Source organism: Centropristis striata, chromosome 11 (assembly GCF_030273125.1).
Source record: "Centropristis striata isolate RG_2023a ecotype Rhode Island chromosome 11, C.striata_1.0, whole genome shotgun sequence".
Lineage (NCBI taxonomy): Eukaryota > Metazoa > Chordata > Actinopteri > Perciformes > Serranidae > Centropristis > Centropristis striata.
In genome coordinates, this window is record NC_081527.1 from 36,360,166 (window position 1) to 36,381,538 (window position 21,373).

At 33.6% G+C, this 21,373-nt stretch overlaps 1 protein-coding gene across 1 annotated transcript in view; it reads right to left on the reverse strand.

Moving 5' to 3' along the window:
- The window catches only part of b4galt2 (UDP-Gal:betaGlcNAc beta 1,4- galactosyltransferase, polypeptide 2), a 298,457-nt gene that overhangs the window by 12,688 nt on the left and 264,396 nt on the right, over positions 1-21,373 (reverse strand). Inside the window, exon 7 of the mRNA XM_059343966.1 lies at positions 7,131-7,235. Coding sequence (XP_059199949.1) covers positions 7,131-7,235 — 105 coding nt within the window. The remainder of the gene's footprint in view (positions 1-7,130; positions 7,236-21,373) is intronic.

Sequence of the window (21,373 nt, forward strand, 5' to 3'; positions counted from 1 at the left end):
TAAAACTTTATCCTGCAATGGTCATGGGATCAAAAATAGTGATTTTAATGGGTTTCAATGGGGTATTTTTGTCTTTTAGTGTCTGTATTTTGGCTACAATGTTTATTATATACATATTATAAGAGCTTATTATACCTTCACTTACAAAGTTAGAGAAACAAAACACAACCTTGCCCCCCCAAAAAATATAATACATTTTAAAAATAACTAAAGGAAAAAAAAATAGCTTTCTCTCAAAATGGAAATTGAGATTTTTGGAAAAAATGTTATTTTTATTTTTTATTTTTAACGACTCTTCACTTCCTTTTTTCCAGATGTGTATTTGCTACATCACTGTCAATTGTAATGGGACAGAGCATTTTCATTGTAATGTCTGTATTACGTAAAAAGTAATTGGATATTTGTTTTCTGTGGCCACAGTGTGTTGTTTGTTGTTTTTGTCTATGTTGGAAAATGCAATAAAAAAATATTTAAAAAAATAAATAAAAATAACTAAAGGCTCAAAGTTTAATCACGTATGGAAGAATGTCTGAAATCTCACTTGTTAATTTGTTGAAAACGGTTTGACCTGCAGCACGCTGCGGGTGATTTGACCAATAAGGAGGTGTATAAAATCGATAAAAGATCAATAAAAGGTTAAGTTGAGCCGGGCCTTTTCTCTTCAAGCTGCTAAACAAATTATTCCAACCATAGTTGAGTTAATTATTACAGAAGTCATTTAGCATTTGTAGCAGATTAAATCCTCCTTTTCATCATCAGACGCTTGTAGCAGGTGGAAAAAATATTTTATTTCTTTTCAGTGGTTAATTTTACTTCCTCCCACACCTGTATGAGTAGGTGGATTTCATCTTTGACTGTATGTAATCACATTAAAGTGCAGTCAGAAAGAACTATGAATGTAAGGAAAAGGATGTGAGCAACATCTTCTCTGCTTCTTAGCAACTAAACACATCGTGTTTTATCATCTTTTCAGATAAATAAGTCGCTGGCAGCTTCTCTCACTATCCATTACCATTAAAAAGCTTTCACTTCGTACATCAGTAATTATAATGTCAGAATAAAACTCTTCATCATCATAAATGCACGGCGGAACAATGCGTTCAAGTGTCAACCGAGACATTTATTACACTAACTTTGTGCTGAATGAATGTGCTTCTACTACAGTAATTGACAGCTGAATGAGAAAAGAGATATGAGACAGTGTTTACTATGATTTGATTGCTTTTGAGAATTAAAAAACCAAATCTCACAAGAGTAAGATATAAAAACAAAAGAATAAAGGGGCATCACTTTGTGTTGAAAAGTGGTGGAGACATACAGGCTCAGATTAAAACATTTCTAACATTTTAAAAAGATCTTTAACTGATGAGATTTTAGGGAAATGTAATCTGTATGAGTAGCTGAGTGGATAATTACAGCAGCTCTGGTATAATAAATGCAGAGCAGCGCATAAGAAGGGCATGAATAGTGTAGGCTGAAAAAAGTAAATTCTTTGCAAAAATACTCAGCATAAAACTCCAACTGAGAACATTGTTGACCAGGCAGGTAAAAGTCAACGAGCTGCAACTGATCCTCTGTTATTTTAGAATCAGTCGGCACATGGAGCAGATTTTTAGCTTCAATTTATGCTTATTCACCAACTTTTATTCTAAAAAAGTTGAGACGCTGCTTAAAACGAATTGACACCAGCACTTATTGATGCACTAATAGCTCTTTTTGCACTATAACTTGATTGTTTGCTTTTACTCTTCCTGTAAGTCGCTTTGGATAAAAGCGTCTGCTAAATGACTAAATGTAAATGTAAAATGTAAATGTAAAACATAAATAAAACAAAATGATTCAAATTCAGCAGAATTTGGTGAATATGTTTACAAAAAAACAAGAGTTTGAACATTAAATATATTATATTTGTACTGTATTTAATGGAATGTTCATCATAAAATGCAAGTCATTCAATTATTTTTTTATTTAACCTTTTTTTCACAGTGTTCCAATTTTTTTTCAGAATCAGGGTTGTATATTTACATTATATTTATGTTATAATTCATATTATGAATTCATATTATGAATTAAGTTGGTGGAATTAAGTTGGTGCAAACTACACGGTCAATAATTTTGTCTCTTTTGTCTTAACTCTGTTAACTGTGGTTTCATTTTCATTGTGATATGTTTGGAAGAGATTGATTAATAAAGTTTTCAGAAGATATTTTAGACACTTTATCTGTCAAGGATAAATCACATTGTCACAATCATTTCATGGAAAGAGGTGTGATAGACAGATGGTTCATCCAATCATCTGTAGTTTTTAAAAATGTCTTCCACTTTTTTAAAACAGTTTTTGCTGACAGCTTCTCAGATGGTTCAGTATAACAAACCAGCTGGCAGCTTGAATTTTTCATTTTTCAAAATATTTTTAACGAATTATGTTTTTAAAAAGTAAGGGAGACAGAATGGTCCATTTTAAATGACACGTATAGTTTACAGAGGTTTTTCAAAATAAAACCCTTTAGGTTCAGTATCTGTGAAATGTTCAACTCAAATGGGATATTTAATAAAAGGTATATAGTGTCATATATCATATTAGTATCAGAGACTTAAACAACATGTGCTCAGTAGCTGTATGCAAAAGTCAAATCAAGCATGTCACAATTTGTTTGGCTGTAGGTGCTCTTTCACATACGACTCTTGTTTTTAATCTTCTTATAAACCAATTTAGGAGCCACAACTAAAGCAAACCTCCAAACCTGTGAGCGCTGATGTCAAAACGCTGTGATATAATAACGCCACATGGAATCAAACTAAAACAATATGGGAGGAGGGAACAGACTTCACTACATCTTCATTCTGCCCCAGCTGCAGCAGCTATCGATTTTTGTGTTGAAAGGCATCGTTGGCTGGTCTATCCAGGCATGAAAACGGGGCTCTTAGAGGAGAATAAACAGTGATAATCCACGTTTAAGCAGCTTAATGTGAGGTGCTATACTCCTGGTGATTAATGTGTCTAGAAGGGCTCATCTCTGCATACTGGCTCTCATTCATCAAACCATAAAATAACATATTTATATGGGAAGCATTTTTACACATTTGTCTGAAAAGCAATTTAAATGGGTGTAGCCAAAAGAGCAACATCTAAGCCCCTGGGCTGTATCTCTGAAAAGCAATTTTTGGTTTATTGAAAATGTTTTGTCCTTGGCATTTTAAAATCTTCCAATCTTTCAGCGGCCAGAAAGGCCAAGCCACAGTCTTCAGAGGATTCTTATTGTTTATATTCTGCTCAGTCATCGGATACTTTTATACATCAATCCACATCCAGAATCTAATGACGTTACAGCAGACTAAGACAGCTGTTCTCAACCTGGGGGTCGGGATCCCAATTGGGGTCGCGAGATGATTTCTGGGGGTCGCCAAATCATTTTGGAAGTCAGCTCTGTCTCCACTGTGTTAAAGTGTTCATGTGTTAATGTGTTTTTTGTCTTTTTGGTCATTTTGTGTCTTTTTTTGGTCATTTTGTTTCTTTTTTTGTGTCTTTTTTTATCATTTTGTGGTCAATTTGTGACTTTTTTGGTCATTTTGTTTCCTTTTTTTAGTCATTTTGTGTCTTTTTTTTATCATTTTGTGGTCATTTTGACTTTTTTGGTCATTTTGTTTCCTTTTTTTGGTCATTTTGTGTCTTTTTTTTTATCATTTTGTGGTCATTTTGTGTCTTTTTTTGGTCATTTTGTTTCTTTTTTGGTCATTTTGTTTCCTTTTTTTGGTCATTTTGTGTCTTTTTTTTATCATTTTGTGGTCATTTTGTGTCTTTTTTTGGTCATTTTGTTTCTTTTTTGGTCATTTTGTTTCCTTTTTGGTCAATTTGTGTCTTTTTTTGGTCATTTTGTGTCTTTTCTGGTCATTTTGTGTCTTTTTTGCTCATTTTGTTTACTCTTTTTGGTCATTTTGTTTCTTATTTGGGTGATCTGAACTGTGCGTGTGAGATTGTGTTCAGTGAATGGGGGTCACGGACAACATGCATGTTAAATTGGGGGTCTTTTTGTTCCATTTTAATTACTGTGTTTAAAGCACTCATACCGTCTTTGTCATTATTATTGTAATATTTATACTTTAATTCATTATTATCTGGTAATTATTCTTGTTTTTCTACCTTTGTAAAGCACTAAAGTCTAACTTGCTATATAGATAAAGTTATTATCATTACTCGGTAGCTTCAGTTTTTCATTCTGTAAAGACAAGAAACTACTGTGCTGTCTTTAAAATGCATGCATTCATATATTTAACATGCCCTCGTGTCTTTATGCATTTTAATAGCTTCATGCATTAATCTTTTAACATCGTGTTATGAGTGAAATGTTTCATCAGTTATAGAGAAAGTGTTTCTGTTCGTCTCTCTGCAGAGACGTCTGCAGCTCGTAAAAAACATAAAACATACCTGATTTACAGTAAGAGCACTTTTATTTCATTTTTCTGGCTTTATGCTCACATTTCTCTTTGTCTCTGTTTTATAAATAATAGCAGCAGCTGTAGTATGTGTAGTTTTTTTTGTGGTCAGACATAAAGTCAGGGATGAAGCTAACAGTGAGGCTGTCAGTAGTTTGGTTTACATTCAAATATCTCAAATTTTAACCAAATTGGGGGAAAATTGGCAAAAGGAAATGGAAATGAATGCATGTTTCCATCCACTATCAATTTGCAATTGGTTTATCGATATAACAGGAGTCAAGTCCTCCTGTCTCAAAGCAATTACATTATTATACAGAAGAAAGTGTGAAAAACAATGCAGAAAATGTGATGGAAATATGACATTTCTGTTAGTTTAGTTTATTCTCTGAAGCTGTTTCCATTGCTCTGTGATGCATTTTGCTTTTATTGATAGACAAACTTTTCTAACTCAGTCAAGCATAAAAAACCCTTTAAAAAGCGATTTTTTCAATACTTTTTTCTGAATGTTTATATGTTTTTATTCATGCTTAAAGTGAAAATGTGCATAAAGACAGGTGGATGGAAAGGCAACTAGGTATTTTGGGGGGATTTAGCAAATTGAGCACTTACATAGTTAAAAGAAACTTTTACATGGCTGATATTCATGATTCCAGTTTTTCCGACTCACCATACTAACGTTTGACTACTTTTAGGCAAATATAAAATAAAGATATATATGAAAATGATCCTGTTTTTCTCTATCAGACAAAAAATATACTATTGTCTTTCCTGCCAGTGTGTTGCAGACAATGAAACAACTGAAATAAAATGTACAGAAATGATAACTGAACAGTTCACTGAATAAATAAAGTTGAATTATTAAGAATTTGACTCATGACGCGTGTTTTTAAATGACCTGAGCATTTAAATCTCACCAGCTGGTGATGCAGTTTGCAAATAGGTCAAAAATAATAAACTTTAAAACAGTTAAAGTGTATTCTATTCTCTTATTTTATGTCATTATTTTGTGTGCAGTTTCCCACATGCAGCAGCTCAGTGGAAAAATGTCATTGTAAAAGAAAAAAAGGTAACACTTTACAATAACCATAATTTATAAATGGTTAACAGATTTATTAATGTTTAATCATCATTTATAAACCGTATATAGGCCATTTAGAATGGTAAATAGAAAATGTATTAATGTTGAACTATAATTTATAAATCTCAAATAGAAGGTATATTAATGTAAGTTGATAGTTTCTTTACCATAAACAAACAATTACATTATTATTCTTAGTTTATTAATAGTTTTGCACTCATTATAACATTTTTATCACCATATTAAGTATGTAAATGATTTCAAAATGATTTTTATGCCTTTAAGAAATTGTTTGAAAACATTTAAAGATTAAATATGTATAGCATTTTGTAAATGATTAATAATTGGTCTATAAACCATCTATAAACATCACTTAGATGGTTATTGTAAAGTGTTACCGAAAAGGTAACACTTTACAATAACCATCATTTATAAATGGTAAACAGATAATTTATTAATGTTTAATCATCATTTATAAACCATATATAGGCCATTTAGAATGGTAAATACGTCATTTATTAATACTTAACTAACTAAATAATTTAGAAATTACTAGATATTTGTATATTAATGTAAGTTTATAGTTACTTTACCATTAACAAACAACTGAATTATAATTAATAGTTTTAGTTACACTCATTATTACATTTTTAACACCATATTAAGTATGTTAATGATATTGAAATGATTAATTTACATTTAAGAAATTCGTTTGAAACAATTAAAGATTAAATATGTATAGCACTTTGTAAATTATTAATAATTGGTCTATAAACCATCTATAAACATCACTTAGATGGTTATTGTAAAGTGTTACCGAAAAAAAATGTAAAAAAGTGGTTAAAATATGTTTCGCATGTTATTCCAGCATAACGGGAGTCTTAATAATAATAATGATTCCAGACTCACCATACTAACATTTGACTACTTTTAGGCAAATATAAAATAAAGATATATATGAAAATTATCCTGTTTTTCTCTATCAGACAAAAAATATACTATTGTCTTTCCTGCCAGTGTGTTGCAGACAATGAAACAACTGAAATAAAATGTACAGAAATGATAACTGAACAGTTCACTGAATAAATAAAGTTGAAGCATTAAGAATTTGACTCATGACGCATGTTTTTAAATGACCTGAGCATTTAAATCTCACCAGCTGGTGATGCAGTTTGCAAATAGGTCTAAAATAATAAACTTTAAAACAGTTAAAGTGTATTCTATTCTCTTATTTTATGTTGTTATTTTGTGTACAGTTTCCTACATGCAGCAGCTCAGTGGAAAAATGTCATTGTAAAGGAAAAAAAAAAAAAAAAAAGGGTTAAAATATGTTTTGCATGTTATTCCAGCATAACTGGAGTCTTAATAAATAGCTTTTTTTCCTCTCACTGCTGCTCTTATATTGTCTGTGTTCAGTATATTTCTCTAGCTAACTCTAATTATAAGGACACTTTATTGATGGCGTACCCTTTGCAGCGCAACATAATCATAATTCTCTCAAATGGAGATGAAAAAGTTGGAAAAGAAGCGTCTGAACTGTGTAGCAACGAGACAAAAGCAGCGCGATCGATCCAAATGTGAAGCTGCAGAACGAGTTTGGACAATGATGCAGTACCTCTGTGGGTTGGGCTCGTTGTGTTTGTCTCTCTCGTGTTTAATCATTCTGTAGCGGCCGATGCGAACGTCTGGCCTGGACACCTTCATCCCATTCAGAGTGATCCTGCAACACACACACACACACACACACACACACACAACATCTGTTAGAGGGAGAAAGGGAAACAAACACAAAGGGAGACAGGAGAGAAAAGAGGCAAAATAGGAGAAAAATAACAACAAACTGAGAAGGAACAGGAGTTCACCTTGAGGTTTCATGGTGAAACCAAGCAGGGCTGAAAGCAATTATTCTTTTCATTATCCTTTATTCAGTCAGTTTATTAAAAACAATTGATTATTCATTTAGTGTCATAAAAAAAAGAAACCCCAGATGATAGAGCTGCAACAAACCATATTTTGATTATTGATTCATGTGCCAGTTATTTTTTCAATTCATTTGGAAATAATTCAGTGTCCAACAACAAAAGCCTGTTAAAAATATACTGGATAAAGCCCAAAATGATGTCCTTAAATGCAAAAAATGCCTCATAAATCGTTCATACAAGCAGCTTATTATAACCCATGTAACACTCGGTAAAGCTTTATAATAAGGTCCTTAATAACCATTAATTAACAAGTAATAAGGCATTGTTCTCGCTTTAGATCCAGTAGTTGCAAAAAGCATAGTTAACTTATAGTTAACTTATAATAGATGAGCAATAAAGCATATTTTAATATCAATAAGCAAACAATATAAGATTAATAAAGGCATGGCAAAGACATAATGGGTGGGTCATGGGTGTTTGTAATGCCATTATTAACACTTATATAAGTTTATAAACACACAATGATGTTAATAAGCGTCTTGTAAGGACTTACAAGGGCCTTATTACTTGTTAATTAATGGTTATTACAAGGACCTTAATATAAAGCGTTACCGCAACTTCTAGCAAAGGAGGGAGTCGGTGACGTCGTATAAAGAGCAACAAAGCTCGCACAGGGACGGATGAGTCAAACAAAAAAAGAAAGAAAGCCAAGAATCGGCTTTCTTTTTAGTTTTTTACCCTTTTATTTGTCTTTTTTTATCTCTAACTCTGTTTTGGATTGAGTTTTTATTACTATTTTATTCTATTTTATTTTATTGTTTTACTGTTTTTAGTATTTTATTCTTTTTATTGTTTTTATTTATATCCAGTTGTGTATGATTTATTCTATTTTAATAACTGTACAGCACTTTGGTCAACTGAGGTTGTTTTTAAATGTGCTCTATAAATAAACTTTGACTTGACTTGACAAATAAAGGACTCTCACCGATGAGACCGATGGTCGTGTCCCACATGAAACCAAGATTAGATTAGATTTTTATTTGTCATTGCACAGAAATACAACGAAATTCAATGCACTCACGTACTGGACTCATTAAAAAAAGCAAATATAAAAAAAATATATAAATAAAAAATAATAAAAAGCAATAAATAGTAAATAACAAGATACATTCTTATCATCTCATCTCAATAAATAGTAAATACAAAAGATTCATTCTCATTCTCTCAGCACTTCGTATATTCATGTCATTCATTCACTGTACCATCAACTTAGTGCCATTGTATGCATTAAAACAATACTGTACTTATATAAATATATAAAGTGCAGAGCATTGTGTTAGGTATGGATGTCCCTGATTAGTGCTGTCGGACCAGTGAGTTTGTTTCCTTAGTTAAAAAAAGTCAGTGTTGACTTTTTTTTCAAATACACTCTCTGGACTGTATTTGCCCTTAAGAGTGCATAATGTACCGTAATTGCCCTAAACACAGCACACTGCAAACAGTGCTGCACGCAAACAAGAGAACAAACAAACACAATCCCCCCTGGCTGTTACTGGAAATCAAAAAAAAAAAAGGAGAACAACTCTGATATGAGACTTTTTTTTTTACACCAAGAGAGAAAAAAAAAACATATTGTTCAACTTCAGGAGCTGTGAACTTGTGCGGACACCAGCTGGGGAATAAAAAAACAAGGATTTACAGTGTGTTTCAGTTCAAACAAAGCATGAGATCACAACTCAGAGACACAGTGCTAATGTTGTATTACCACTAAGATGCAATACAAGGGAAAATCTGCACAGAGATTTATATCTAATGCTACAACAAATGGAGTGTGGGCAACACAAATAACAGATCTGTTCCACGTAAAGCCAGAGTTAAACCCAGGAGTTGACGGAGGCATTGATATTCATACCTGCAATGATATAAAGGATTGTGTTGGTGTGTACTGAATTCTTATTTGTCGCGATGCTCTGATTCGTGCAGTCTTAAAAAGCATCCATGCCTGATATTGCTCTTCAACAACGGCTCGTTTCCTCTCCACTTCCAACACTTCTCCTTGTCCTCAAACTCCTCTTTCTTCCTCTTCGAACCTGGTCTCACAGGAATCCGTGAAATAGCCACGGATTCGCTTAACTCTAAATCCGTGGGATGGCCACGGAATCCGAAAAAAAAAAAGAAAATAGGCTAATAATCATATCCAAAGGCAAACTATCTAATCATTTGTATCTTATATCCCATAAATAAATGCGAAAACTACTTAGGAGGATATTTTTTTTAATAAAAACTATCTACCAAGTAAAACTTCTGGACTTTATGGCTCCAATTCAGGTAACCAGAAGAAAAAAATGGTCATGTTTACCAAAATGTTGAAAATAAGATTTCTCTTCTTGACTACAGCTACATACAAGTAAAACATTTATTTTCCTCACATTTTAATAACTGATATTTAACAGTTCAGAATTCACCCTGCCTTGACTGTGACATATCTTCATTATTTTAAATGCAGTTGCTAAGGTTTTGTTAAAACGCTACTGCAAAGAAACGCTCAATCTTTGACCTCTTACACCAGCACAGTGTGCTACTAGCTATTAACCTTCAGCACGCTGTACAAAGATTAGTATCTGCCCTCAAACAACCAGAAGGTCTGAGAGAGAAGGAGGTGAAAGAGCGGGAATAAAAGATGCGAAAGAAGGAAATGAAGGGACGAGAGAGAAATAAGCAGAGGTGAAGATGTGATTTTGCGGATTTCGCTACAATGCAAGTTAATGACAGTCATATCCCGTGGCTATTGGTTTGTTCCAAGTCACGTGACTTTCAAGGTCCCGGCGGTCAGAACAAAAAACATGGCGGACAGTTCTCTCATTTTTAGTGAAAAAAATCAATATTTTGACTTAGTTCCTGCATAAAAATGGATTTTGATCACATTTCTAGCGAGAAATATATGTTTTATTTTTTAAATATTCACTCAGTGAATGTACATAATCACTTTGTATGTTGGAATAGCCACGGGATATGACTGTCATTAACTTGCATTGTAGCAAAATCCGTGTCAAATTAGGTCAATTTGTGTCTTTTTTGGTAATTTTGTGTCTTTTTTGGTCATTTTGTGTCTTCTTTGGATCATTTTGTGTCATTTTCTGGTCATTTTCTGACTGTCATTAACTTGCATTGTAGCGAAATCCGTGTCAGTTTCACGGAAAATTGAGTGATTCCGTGGCTATTCCACGGATTTTGAGTTAAGCAAATCCGTGGCTATTCCACGGATTCCTGTGAGACCAGGTTGCCTCTTCTCACATCTTCACCTCGGCTTATTTTTTACTTCTCTCGTCCCTTCATTTCCTTCTTTCGCACCTTTTATTCCCGCTCTTTCACCTCCTTCTCTCTCAGACCTTCTGGTTGTTTGAGGGCAGATACTAATCTTTGTACAGCGTGCTGAAGGTTAATAGCTCGTAGCACATTGTGCTGGTGTAAGAGGTCAAAGATTGAGCGTTTCTTTGCAGTAGCGTTTAAGAAAGCCTTAGCAACTGCATTTGAAATAATGAAGATATGTCACATTCAAGGCAGGGTGAATTCTGAACTGTTATTAAAATGTGAGGAAAATAAATGCTTTACTTGTATGTAGCTGTAGTCAAGAAGAGAAATCTTATTTTCAACATTTTGGTAAACAGGACTATTTTTTTCTTCTGGTTACCTGAATTGGAGCCATAAAGTCCAGAAGTTTTACTTGGTAGATAGTTTTTATTAAAAAAATATCCTCCTAAGTAGTTTTTGCATTTATTTATGAGATATAAGATACAAATGGTTAGATAGTTTGCTTTGGAGATGATTATTAGCCTATTTTCTTTTTTTTTTTTTTAACTTTAAACAGTCGATATAACCAACATGCATAAGTAGGATGTTCCTATTACTTGACCAAGTAAGTAAGGCTATACTGTAATGAGGTACAATAAAAGTAATGTTTCCCAACGTAACTCTGGTATTTAATCATGTAAAAAGTAGGGTAATTTTCCCATAGATTTCTATAAAATCAGACTTGTGCGTGAAACCAGTGGAGTCGCCCCCTGCTGGCAATTATAAATAATGCAGACTGAGGGACTGAGAATGCAGACTTTCATTGGCTTCACTTTAAAAACCAAATAAAAATGATACACTACCGGTCAAAAGTTTTAGAACACCCCAATTTTTCCAGTTTTTTATTGAAATTCAAGCAGTTCAAGTCAAATGAACAGCTTGAAAGGGTCCAAAGGTAAGTGGTGAACTGCCAGAGGTAAATAAAAAAAGGTAAGCTTAACCAAAACTGAAAGATAATGTACATTTCAGAATTATACAAGTAGGCCTTTTTCAGGGAACAAGAAATGGGTTAACAACTTAACTCTATGGAGTCTTGGGCTATTTTGTCCATTTTTGAATTCTTTTCATGTCTTTGTAAGTCATTTTGTGTCTTTTTTTGGTCATTTTGTGTCTTTTTTTGGTCATTTTGTGTCTTTTTTTAGTCATTTTGAGTCTTTTGGTGTCTTTTTTTAGTCATCTTGTGTCTTTTGGTGTCTTTTTTTTGGTCATTTTGTGTCTTTTTTTGGTCATTTTGTGTCTTTTTTTGGTCATTTTGTGTATTTTTCTTTTCATTTTGTGTCTTTTGGTGTCTTTTTTGGTCATTGTGTGTCTTTTTTTAGTCCTTTAGTCCAACATAAAATATGATTTTGAATCTTTTTTTTACTTTCAAAACACTATCATGCTTAATAAAGAATTTTAAATGTTGCAAATGTGCATTCATTTCAGAGTACACTGAGACATTAAACTGCATAATTTTCAATTAAATTCTGGAAAAGTTGGTGTGTTCTAAAACTTTTGACCAGTAGTGTGTATATATATATATATATATATATATATATATATATATATATATATGAGCTGTTTGTTTCTGCCTCCAGTATATATTTTAAGCTAGGATGTATTGGTTTATTGGTCTTTTCTCCTCTATCTCTTTTCATATCCCTACCTTCATTCCCAGCTCATCCCTCAGCTTCTTTATCCTCTTTTCTGTTTTCCCCCCACCTCTCCTCTCCTTCCCCTCCATGCTTTTCTCTTCGTGACTTGTTTCTTTTCACCTTCCCCATCTCCTCTTCTTTCCCCTTCACCTTTCATTTTTTTCCCCTCTCTTCTTCTTTAGTAACCAGTGAAATGTAAATAAGCCAGAATGAGGCCTTGTGCCATCAAAAGCACATAAACCCAAAAGAAGCGAAACCCAAACTCCATAAAAACAACCCTCCCATAAAGAAATTCCTCGGAAAACTAAATAACACATCTCTTTTTTCTTTCTCTCTCTTTGTCATGTCTCAGTGACTTTGCTGACTTGGCACATGCATAGATGATTGCCTTTGTCAGTGTGTCTGCACGTGCACATGCAAGAATGCATGTATTTGCATAATTTAGAGATTTATTATGGTGCAAATAATGTGAGAGTGAGAGCCAGCCCTCTCCTTCTCCTCCTCGGCTTTTCAGTGCAGTGAGCTCAGTTATACATTATGCACAGTCCTGCATCTTTAAAATAATCTTCTTTGTGCACGTTGCCCTGCAGAGTGTGTGAAGCTCTGCTGTGGTATCAGCCAGAAATATGGATCCTCCTTCTTCATCTGGTTCAGTCTGAATCTCAACATGTTATTTTTATATTCTGAGATTTGTATTTCAGAGCAGATCAATTATTTCTCTGTTTGTTGTCTGCTGTAAAGAACTATTTGTTGTAGGCTGTGTTTTAACGTTAGATAAGACTTGTGCAAGAAGTATGCACACCCCGAAGTAAAAAGATCTGACTACAAATAAAAAATCCTGCAACTCAGCCTGACTGACAGATACAGTATTATACTTTTTTGTGCCTTTTTTAAGTCATTTTGTGCCTTATTTTGGTCATTTTGTGCCTTTTTTAAGTCATTTTGTGTCTTTTTTTGGTCATTTTGTTTCCTTTTTTGGTAATTTTGTGCCTTATTTTGGTCTTTTGTGCCTTTTTTAAGTCATTTTGTGTTTTATTTTGGTCATTTTGTGCCTTTTTTAAGTCATTTTGTGTTTTATTTTGGTCATTTTGTGCCTTTTTTAAGTCATTTTGTGTCTTTTTTTGGTCATTTTGTTTCCTTTTTTGGTCATTTTGTGCCTTTTTAAGTCATTTTGTGCCTTTTTTAAGTCATTTTGTGTCTTTTTTTGGTCATTTTGTGCCTTTGGTCACAGTGCAGTACATTATTAATACTGATGCATCAATGTATGAAGTTTATCTCAAGATAAATCTGAGTGGTTGCGAGGTGATTATTTCAAAGAGGGATGGGGGAAAAAGTTCTGCAACATGAATTTAGATTCATTTTTTAGACTTTTCTCTATTTGTTGCTGGACAGTTTTACCTATTTGGGCCTAAAGTTTAGAAAGGAAATGTCTCCTTGGTTGAAAAGCAAACAAATCTTAGACACCTGAAACATGACGAAGAACACCAGCTGGATAACGTTTTAACAAGCCATAAAGAGGCAGAGTTAGTCTGGAACAATGCGTCATATTATATAATCAGATCTTTTTTTGACTGTGACATTGTATTTACAGGAAAAAACATCTCAACTTTGAGTGCTTGTGATTGACTTTGCAGGGACTCGTGTACAGACACTTTACTGATGTACAGTGAGGTATTAAAGTCAAATTCGTCTGTCGCTCAGTAAGCCAGCTGAAATGTGCAGAAGGTGAGGAAAATCATGAGTCAAAGTCTGCAGATGGCATAATCTGTGGCAGCTGACAGCTTGCAAAAGGTGTGAATGCCAGACGCTTTCAGAGTTTGCTCTTTAAAGCTATCTTCTCTAAAGTAGTCTTTAAATCATCACAATTTAAAGTCACAAAACCACAGAACATTATTAACTTTTTGTACACTACCTGCTCTGCACCAAACGAAAGTGAGCAAATAGCTGATGAATGTACACTGCAAAAAAGCCAACTTGTATTTTTTGGCCTAAAACAGTGATTTAATTTGGTAAAACTTGGAAATATAAATTATTGACATTTAGGGCAATAATGTAAGTTAGCACAACAAAGGAAGCCAGTTGTCTGCTCAAAAACAAGTTGGTGAGTTGTTGTTACTTATATCTTTAAGTTGGGGTTCACAACAAGGGACAATAGTTCTGATAACTCTTATTTCTTTGTTGTGAAATTCGGTCATTAGCGAAAGCTAGCGGCTAACTGACGCTAGCGGCTAACTGATGCTAGCGGCGCTGCTTGTTACAGCTACAAGAGTAGCCATTAGCGTATCAATGCTAACTCAAAATTGTGGTCACAACATTAGCTGACATTTCATAGCGGCGTTACAATCATGCCAGAGAAATTCAGAGTTGAGCAAACTCAAAAACAAAACTTAAAATATTTAGTTAAATTGTCCAACTTAAAATTTTATCGAAGTTTGTTGCCTTGAAATTTTGAGTTCACCCAACTTTTCTTTCTTTGCAGTGCACAGACAAATGATAGCATCTACCTGAAAGGGCAAAAGCTTCTGTGTGTCATTGTGGAGGGATTATATTTGGAGGGTCAGAGTAATACTGATAGCTTATTAATGTCGTGCCAGCCTCCTTGAAATGTAAATTAGTATGCAAGGTGTTGGGTCTATTTAAAAGTCTATTTTCTGTAACCACACCCACACAGCTGTCAGGTATTTATCTGTATTTGATGCCAGTTTTGTCTTATTTGGTCTCCATGTGTTACTGAGGAATGAGAATACAGATCAGAGGCTCTGTGGGACCCTTACATTTTTATTGATCCGAAATGTGTACTTTTATTTTATTACCTTCCTACAATAGTAAGGATGGATGTTTTTTATATTTAAAACTGGATACAAACAACTTTATCCTTCTCTGCTGTGCCCTCCTGTGTTGAATTGTTACAATAATGAGGGATGGTCTAATAGAAACGCTCAGGAAGAGAAGGAAGATTTGGAGCTTATTAGGTTATTATAGCAAACAAAAACTAACCAAATAACCAAAACATTTAAGCAGTCAGTTAAGCATTTTCGTTAACTGAAGTAAAAGTTTATTAAAAAAAACAATAACTAACTGAAATTGTATTGTGTGGTTTCAAAACGTACTGAAACTAACAATTATATGGCTTTTGTTTTTTTCTTTGTCGACTTTTTTTCATACATAAGCCTTTTTGGTTTATATGAAATCTATTTGTTTAGCTCTGACCAAATAGCGGATAAGAATGCATAAGGCAAAGGAAATAAAGGCAAAATTTATTGTGACCTCTTTGAGTCTCGCACCGACGACGGCGTATTAGGGCCAAGTATGAAAAAAAAAAAATCTGGACCCGGGGGAGGGCGGTAATATTTCGCGAAAAAAGGGAGCAAATTTACGAGATTAAAGTGGAAAAAAGTCGCAGATTTCTGAGATTAAAGTGGCAAATCTGCAAGAAAAAAATTGCAGATTTATGAGAAAAAAAAGTCTCAAATCTACAAGAAAAAAGTAGCACAAAAATAGTGTTTAGCCCCCTCCCCCGGGTCAGGATTTCTTTTTTTTTTTTTTCCACACTTGGCCCTAATACGCCGTTGTACACACCCAATAAATAACCCCATTATAAAAAAAAAAAACTAAAACTAATAAAAAATGTAACTAAAACTAAGCATTAAAAAAAACAAAAAACTATCAAACTCACTCTAAAAACGAATTAAAACTAACTAAATTTGAAAACAACAATTCTTAAAAAAATATTCAAACTAATAAAGGTACAGGAAGCAGAGTAGAGGAGAAATCAACCGAAAGTCGTCAAACCTTGTTTTTTTGTTTTTTGTTTGTAGAAAATGTAGCCTGTGTTTGTATCCAGGCACAAATCTTTGTAATGTAAATGTCAGTGAGTGGCAGATCAATTAAATAATTACATAAATATGTGGAAAAAGTAGTATCTTACTTTATATGATATTTTTTCATTATTTTCGGGGGAAACAAATGATCTCTCAGGTTAACTATAAAAGGAAATACTTTTAAATTCTACACTCAATGTACGTTCTATTAAAATGCAGATTTCTAACCAAACTTCAACTTCAATAAACTTGTAACAGATGTAAAATAAAGACTTTTTAACTGTTGTCAATCCACCAGAGTGCCTGCATTTTCTTCTTTTGAGTTAAAAAAACTTTAACATTTTTCCAAATGTTTTTTTAGTATTATCATTTCTGTTTGAGATACATCCCTCCAAAATAAAATTATGTTTAATAAACATTCTAAATTGATTCATATTCAACATCAGAAGCTTTAAAAATAAACACATTCCAAACAAAATAATCAGATTAATATCATGACTGTCTGTTTAGTACTTACCAGTACGAGAAAATAGACATATATTACTTTTTCAATTGCACTGACAAAACCTTTGTGTTGTCACAAGAAATATTTTTGTTGTATTCCAGAGGCAGCAGCAAGATTAATATTTCCATTAATCCATCAGAGTTAAAGTAAGTATATTTATATAGAGAATATAGCACTATTTGAAAGCGGACATCACAAAAGCTTTCACAGTAATAATAATAATAATAATAATAATAATAATAATAATAATAATAATAATAAAAATAACAGAACAACATACACAGAAATGATAAAAATTCAACAAATCTGTTGTATTGAGCTGCTTTTTAAAGGCTTTCACAGTGTGTGAATTATCATCTTCACACATTTGAACGCATAAACATGAAAGAAATTATATATAAAGTTATTGCTAGTTAAGCGATACATTTTCCTGCCTTTTTTCCTTCTTTCTAAGACAGATTTGTTCACCAGGGCTCCATACTTTCCTGATATTACATTGATTTTTCAGACATACTTTCTTTTACAAGCTTTATTTTTGTCGTTTCAATGGGCTTCGGCGTCATTAAACAACCCTATTATTAAAAGAGAAAGAAAGAAAGAAAGCGTGCATTCTTCCAGTTTGTGTATGAAAAAAAGACAAAAGGCCATTTGAAAGTTTTTCAGTCGTGCAGCACCCAGATGTGTTCCTGCTGAGATAAAAATCTATTCTCACCCACACACCTTAACTTTTCTATTACTCTCTCTCTGCTGTGCATCTCCCAGCCCTCCACACAGCACCACCACCCACTCCCACCACCACCACCCACCACCACCCACTCCCACTCTCCAGCCTCTCCCAATCTCATTTCAGCAGGCAGAGAGAACTGAGGCAGGACATCAGACTTAGCTCCCAATTCTCCTCCACTCCATTGCTCTAATGCAATTAACTCCACTGGTGGGAATAGAATAGGAGAGCTGCAGAAATTCCTGATTAATCCAATCAAAGAGGCCTATAGTGTGTGTGTGTGTGTGTGTGTGTGTGTGTGTGTGTGTGTGTGTGTGTTCTTGTACTTCCTACATAGTGAGGACCGGAACACGTTTTTAACCAACAGAGTGAGGGCATTTTTGCAAAGTGAGGACATTTCGGCCGGTCCTCACTTCTTTTTGAGATTTCAGACTTTGTTTTAAGGGTTAAAGGTTACATGATAATGATAATTAACTGAAACTGTATTGTGTGGTTGCACACGTGAAAATGTGTGTGAGAACGTTTTCGTCTTTGTCAACTTTTTTCATACATAATGAAGATGGATCAGGCAAAGGAAATAAAGGCAAAATTTACTGTGACCTCTTTTAACCTCCAACCCAACAAATACCCCATTACGAAAAACTAAAAATGACACTAAAACTAATAAAAACTAAACTAAAACTAAAGCATTTGAAAAAAATAAATCTGCAAGGGAATTCACTTTTCCAATTAGGGCCCTCACAAAGATAGAAGTACAAGAATGTGTGTGTGTGTGTGTGTGTGTGTTCTTGTATTTCCTACATAGTGAGGACCGGAACACGTTTTTAACCAACAGAGTGAGGGCATTTTTGCAAAGTGAGGACATTTCGGCCGGTCCTCACTTCTTTTTGAGATTTCAGACTTTGTTTTAAGGGTTAAAGGTTACATGATAATGATAATTAACTGAAACTGTATTGTGTGGTTGCACACGTGAAAATGTGTGTGAAAATGTTTTCGTCTTTGTCAACTTTTTTCATACATAATGAAGATGGATCAGGCAAAGGAAATAAAGGCAAAATGTACTGTGACCTCTTTTAACCTCCAACCCAACAAATACCCCATTACGAAAAACTAAAAATGACACTAAAACTAATAAAAACTAAACTAAAACTAAAGCATTTCAAAAAAATAAATCTGCAAGGGAATTCACTTTTCCAATGAGGGCCCTCACAAAGATAGAAGTACAAGAATGTGTGTGTGTGTGTGTGTGTGTGTGTTCTTGTACTTCCTACATAGTGAGGACCGGAACACGTTTTTAACCAACAGAGTGAGGGCATTTTTGCAAAGTGAGGACATTTCGGCCGGTCCTCACTTCTTTTTGAGATTTCAGACTTTGTTTTAAGGGTTAAAGGTTACATGATAATGATAATTAACTGAAACTGTATTGTGTGGTTACAAAACTAAATAAATTATAGTGAAAATGTCTTTCGTTTTCTTCTTTGTCAACTTTTTTCATACATAATGAAGATGGATAAGGCAAAGGAAATAAAGGCAAAATTTACTGTGACCTCTTTTAATCTCCCACCCAACAAATACCCCATTACAAAAAACTAAAACTAACACTAAAACTAATAAATACTAAATTAAAACTAGCAACCTTTTTCTTTTTGAGATTTAAGACTTTGTTTTAAGGGTTAAGGTTACAAAAATTGATAATTAACTGAAACTGTATTGTGTGGTTACAAAACGAACTAAAACTGACTAAAATTAGAGTGAAAATGTCTTTCGTTTTCTTCTTTGTCAACATTTTTCATACATAATGAAGATGGATCAGACAAAGGAAATAAAGGCAAAATTTACTGTGACCTCTTTTAATCTCCCACCCAACAAATACCCCATTACAAAAAACGACAACTAATAAATACTAAACTAAAACTAAAGCATTTCAAATGATAAACTCATTAAAACTAACTGAATTTGAAAACTAAAATTCACAACAAAATTAAAACTAATGAAAATCCAAAACTATTATAACCTTGCAAGGGAATTCACTATTGCAATGAGGGTCCTCATAAAGATAGAAGTACAAGAATGTGTGTGTGTGTCCAGACTAGTGTCCAAACTGCTTTAATAATAGTCTTTAATACACACAGTCCTGTTCTGCCTCAGGCTGCTAATGAAACTTTTCATGGTAGATCATATTAGCAGGCAGATCTTTTTTCTAAGAAGTGCTGGACAGTCCACAGCTTCTCACATGCAGGAGGTTTCTCTGTTAGTTAAGTAGAGCGTTCTGTTAAATGGATCCACTCCGGGGGGTCCAGCTATTGCTGCGTTTAAATGGAGCCTTTTATCCCACTAATGACCAGAGTAACGGCTCAATCAGAATAAAATAGCCATATCGTTAGATTTCTGTCCTGATAAATACAGTGTGTTTCCTGTGACTTCTTCACAATTAAAAAAAAGTATTCAGATCCCTTACTTAAGTCAAAGTGCTAATACCACACTGTGAAATTACTCCACTACGAGTTAAAGTCCTTAATTCAAAACGTACTGAAGTAAAAGTACTAAAGTATCAGCATCAAAATGTAAAGTATCGAAAGTAAAAGTACTCATTATGCAGATTGGTCCCACTGAGATTTTTAATATATTCCTAATATATTATTGGATTATTACTATTGATGCATTTATGTATGCAGCATCGTAATTCTTTTAAAGATAGGGCTCATTTTAACAACTTCATATACTGTTAAGAGATTTTATTAAAATAAAAGTCTAGTCAAAGCTTGAACTGAAAAGAAACTAAAGCTGGCAGATAAATGTGGTGGAGTAAAAGTAAAGAATTTGCCTCAAATTGTGGTGGAGTAGACGTATAAAGTTACATAAAAAGAAAATAATCTCATAAAGTACACAAACTTAATACTGTACTCAAGTACAGTACTTGAGTAAATGTACTTAGTTACATTTCACCACTGTTTGCAATATTAACCAAGTCCTCCATCCCATACAACCACTAGGGTTGGATATTATTAGGTTTTATAATTAAGTTTTCAATTCTGCTTAATCAAATCCAGTTAAAAAACAGTTCTGGATTTCAATTATTTGAGGGGAACAAGTCATAAGAGGTCAAATGTATATTTCAAAGATAAAAAAACAACATATTAACTTCATTCACTTCATCAGAACTTGCCAATTAATTTGTTGGGCCAGTGCTCATATGATGATTATAACAATAACTTATTTCACCAGTCAACTGGGACAAACTGTTATAACGAAGAGACACTCAATAGCAGAAGTGCACTTTACATCAACAGGTTATGTTTCTCAGAGTTTACGAGGTGCGCCTGAATGCACCATGAAGTCCCTGTCAGCAGCAACACACTACCTTTCTGTGTTTCAGGCTCCCGATACTTTCTCAGCATGCACCACTTACAAAACCAATATAATGATGGTCAAAATGCCAAACTTGAGGCTTGAAAACTGTAGTCCACAAACCAATGGGTGACCTTTACAGTGACTTCATCCAGTATTTTTATACATCCTTTGGTTTAACGTGTCTGCAGCGTGTTTAGACCAGTTTTTGCGGTTCATAAACATTCATATGCAATACTGTTCAAAAATGTAGAGTCTCAACATTTTTTTTTGCCACACAATGACATTTATTCTAGTGACTGGTTTGATGTGCAGCCATCAAATCGGAAGCATTATGTCAATATGGAGCATAATCAAAGAGGAATGTTTCCAGCATCCTAATGAATCTATGCCATGAAGAATTATGGATGTTCTGGAGACAAAAGCAGCTAAAAAGCTGGCCGTTTAGTGTGTCTACATACAAATATATTTATATAGAGTATATTGCACCATTTGAAAGCAGACATCACAAAAGCCTTCACAGTAGTAGTAGTAATAATAATAATAATAATAA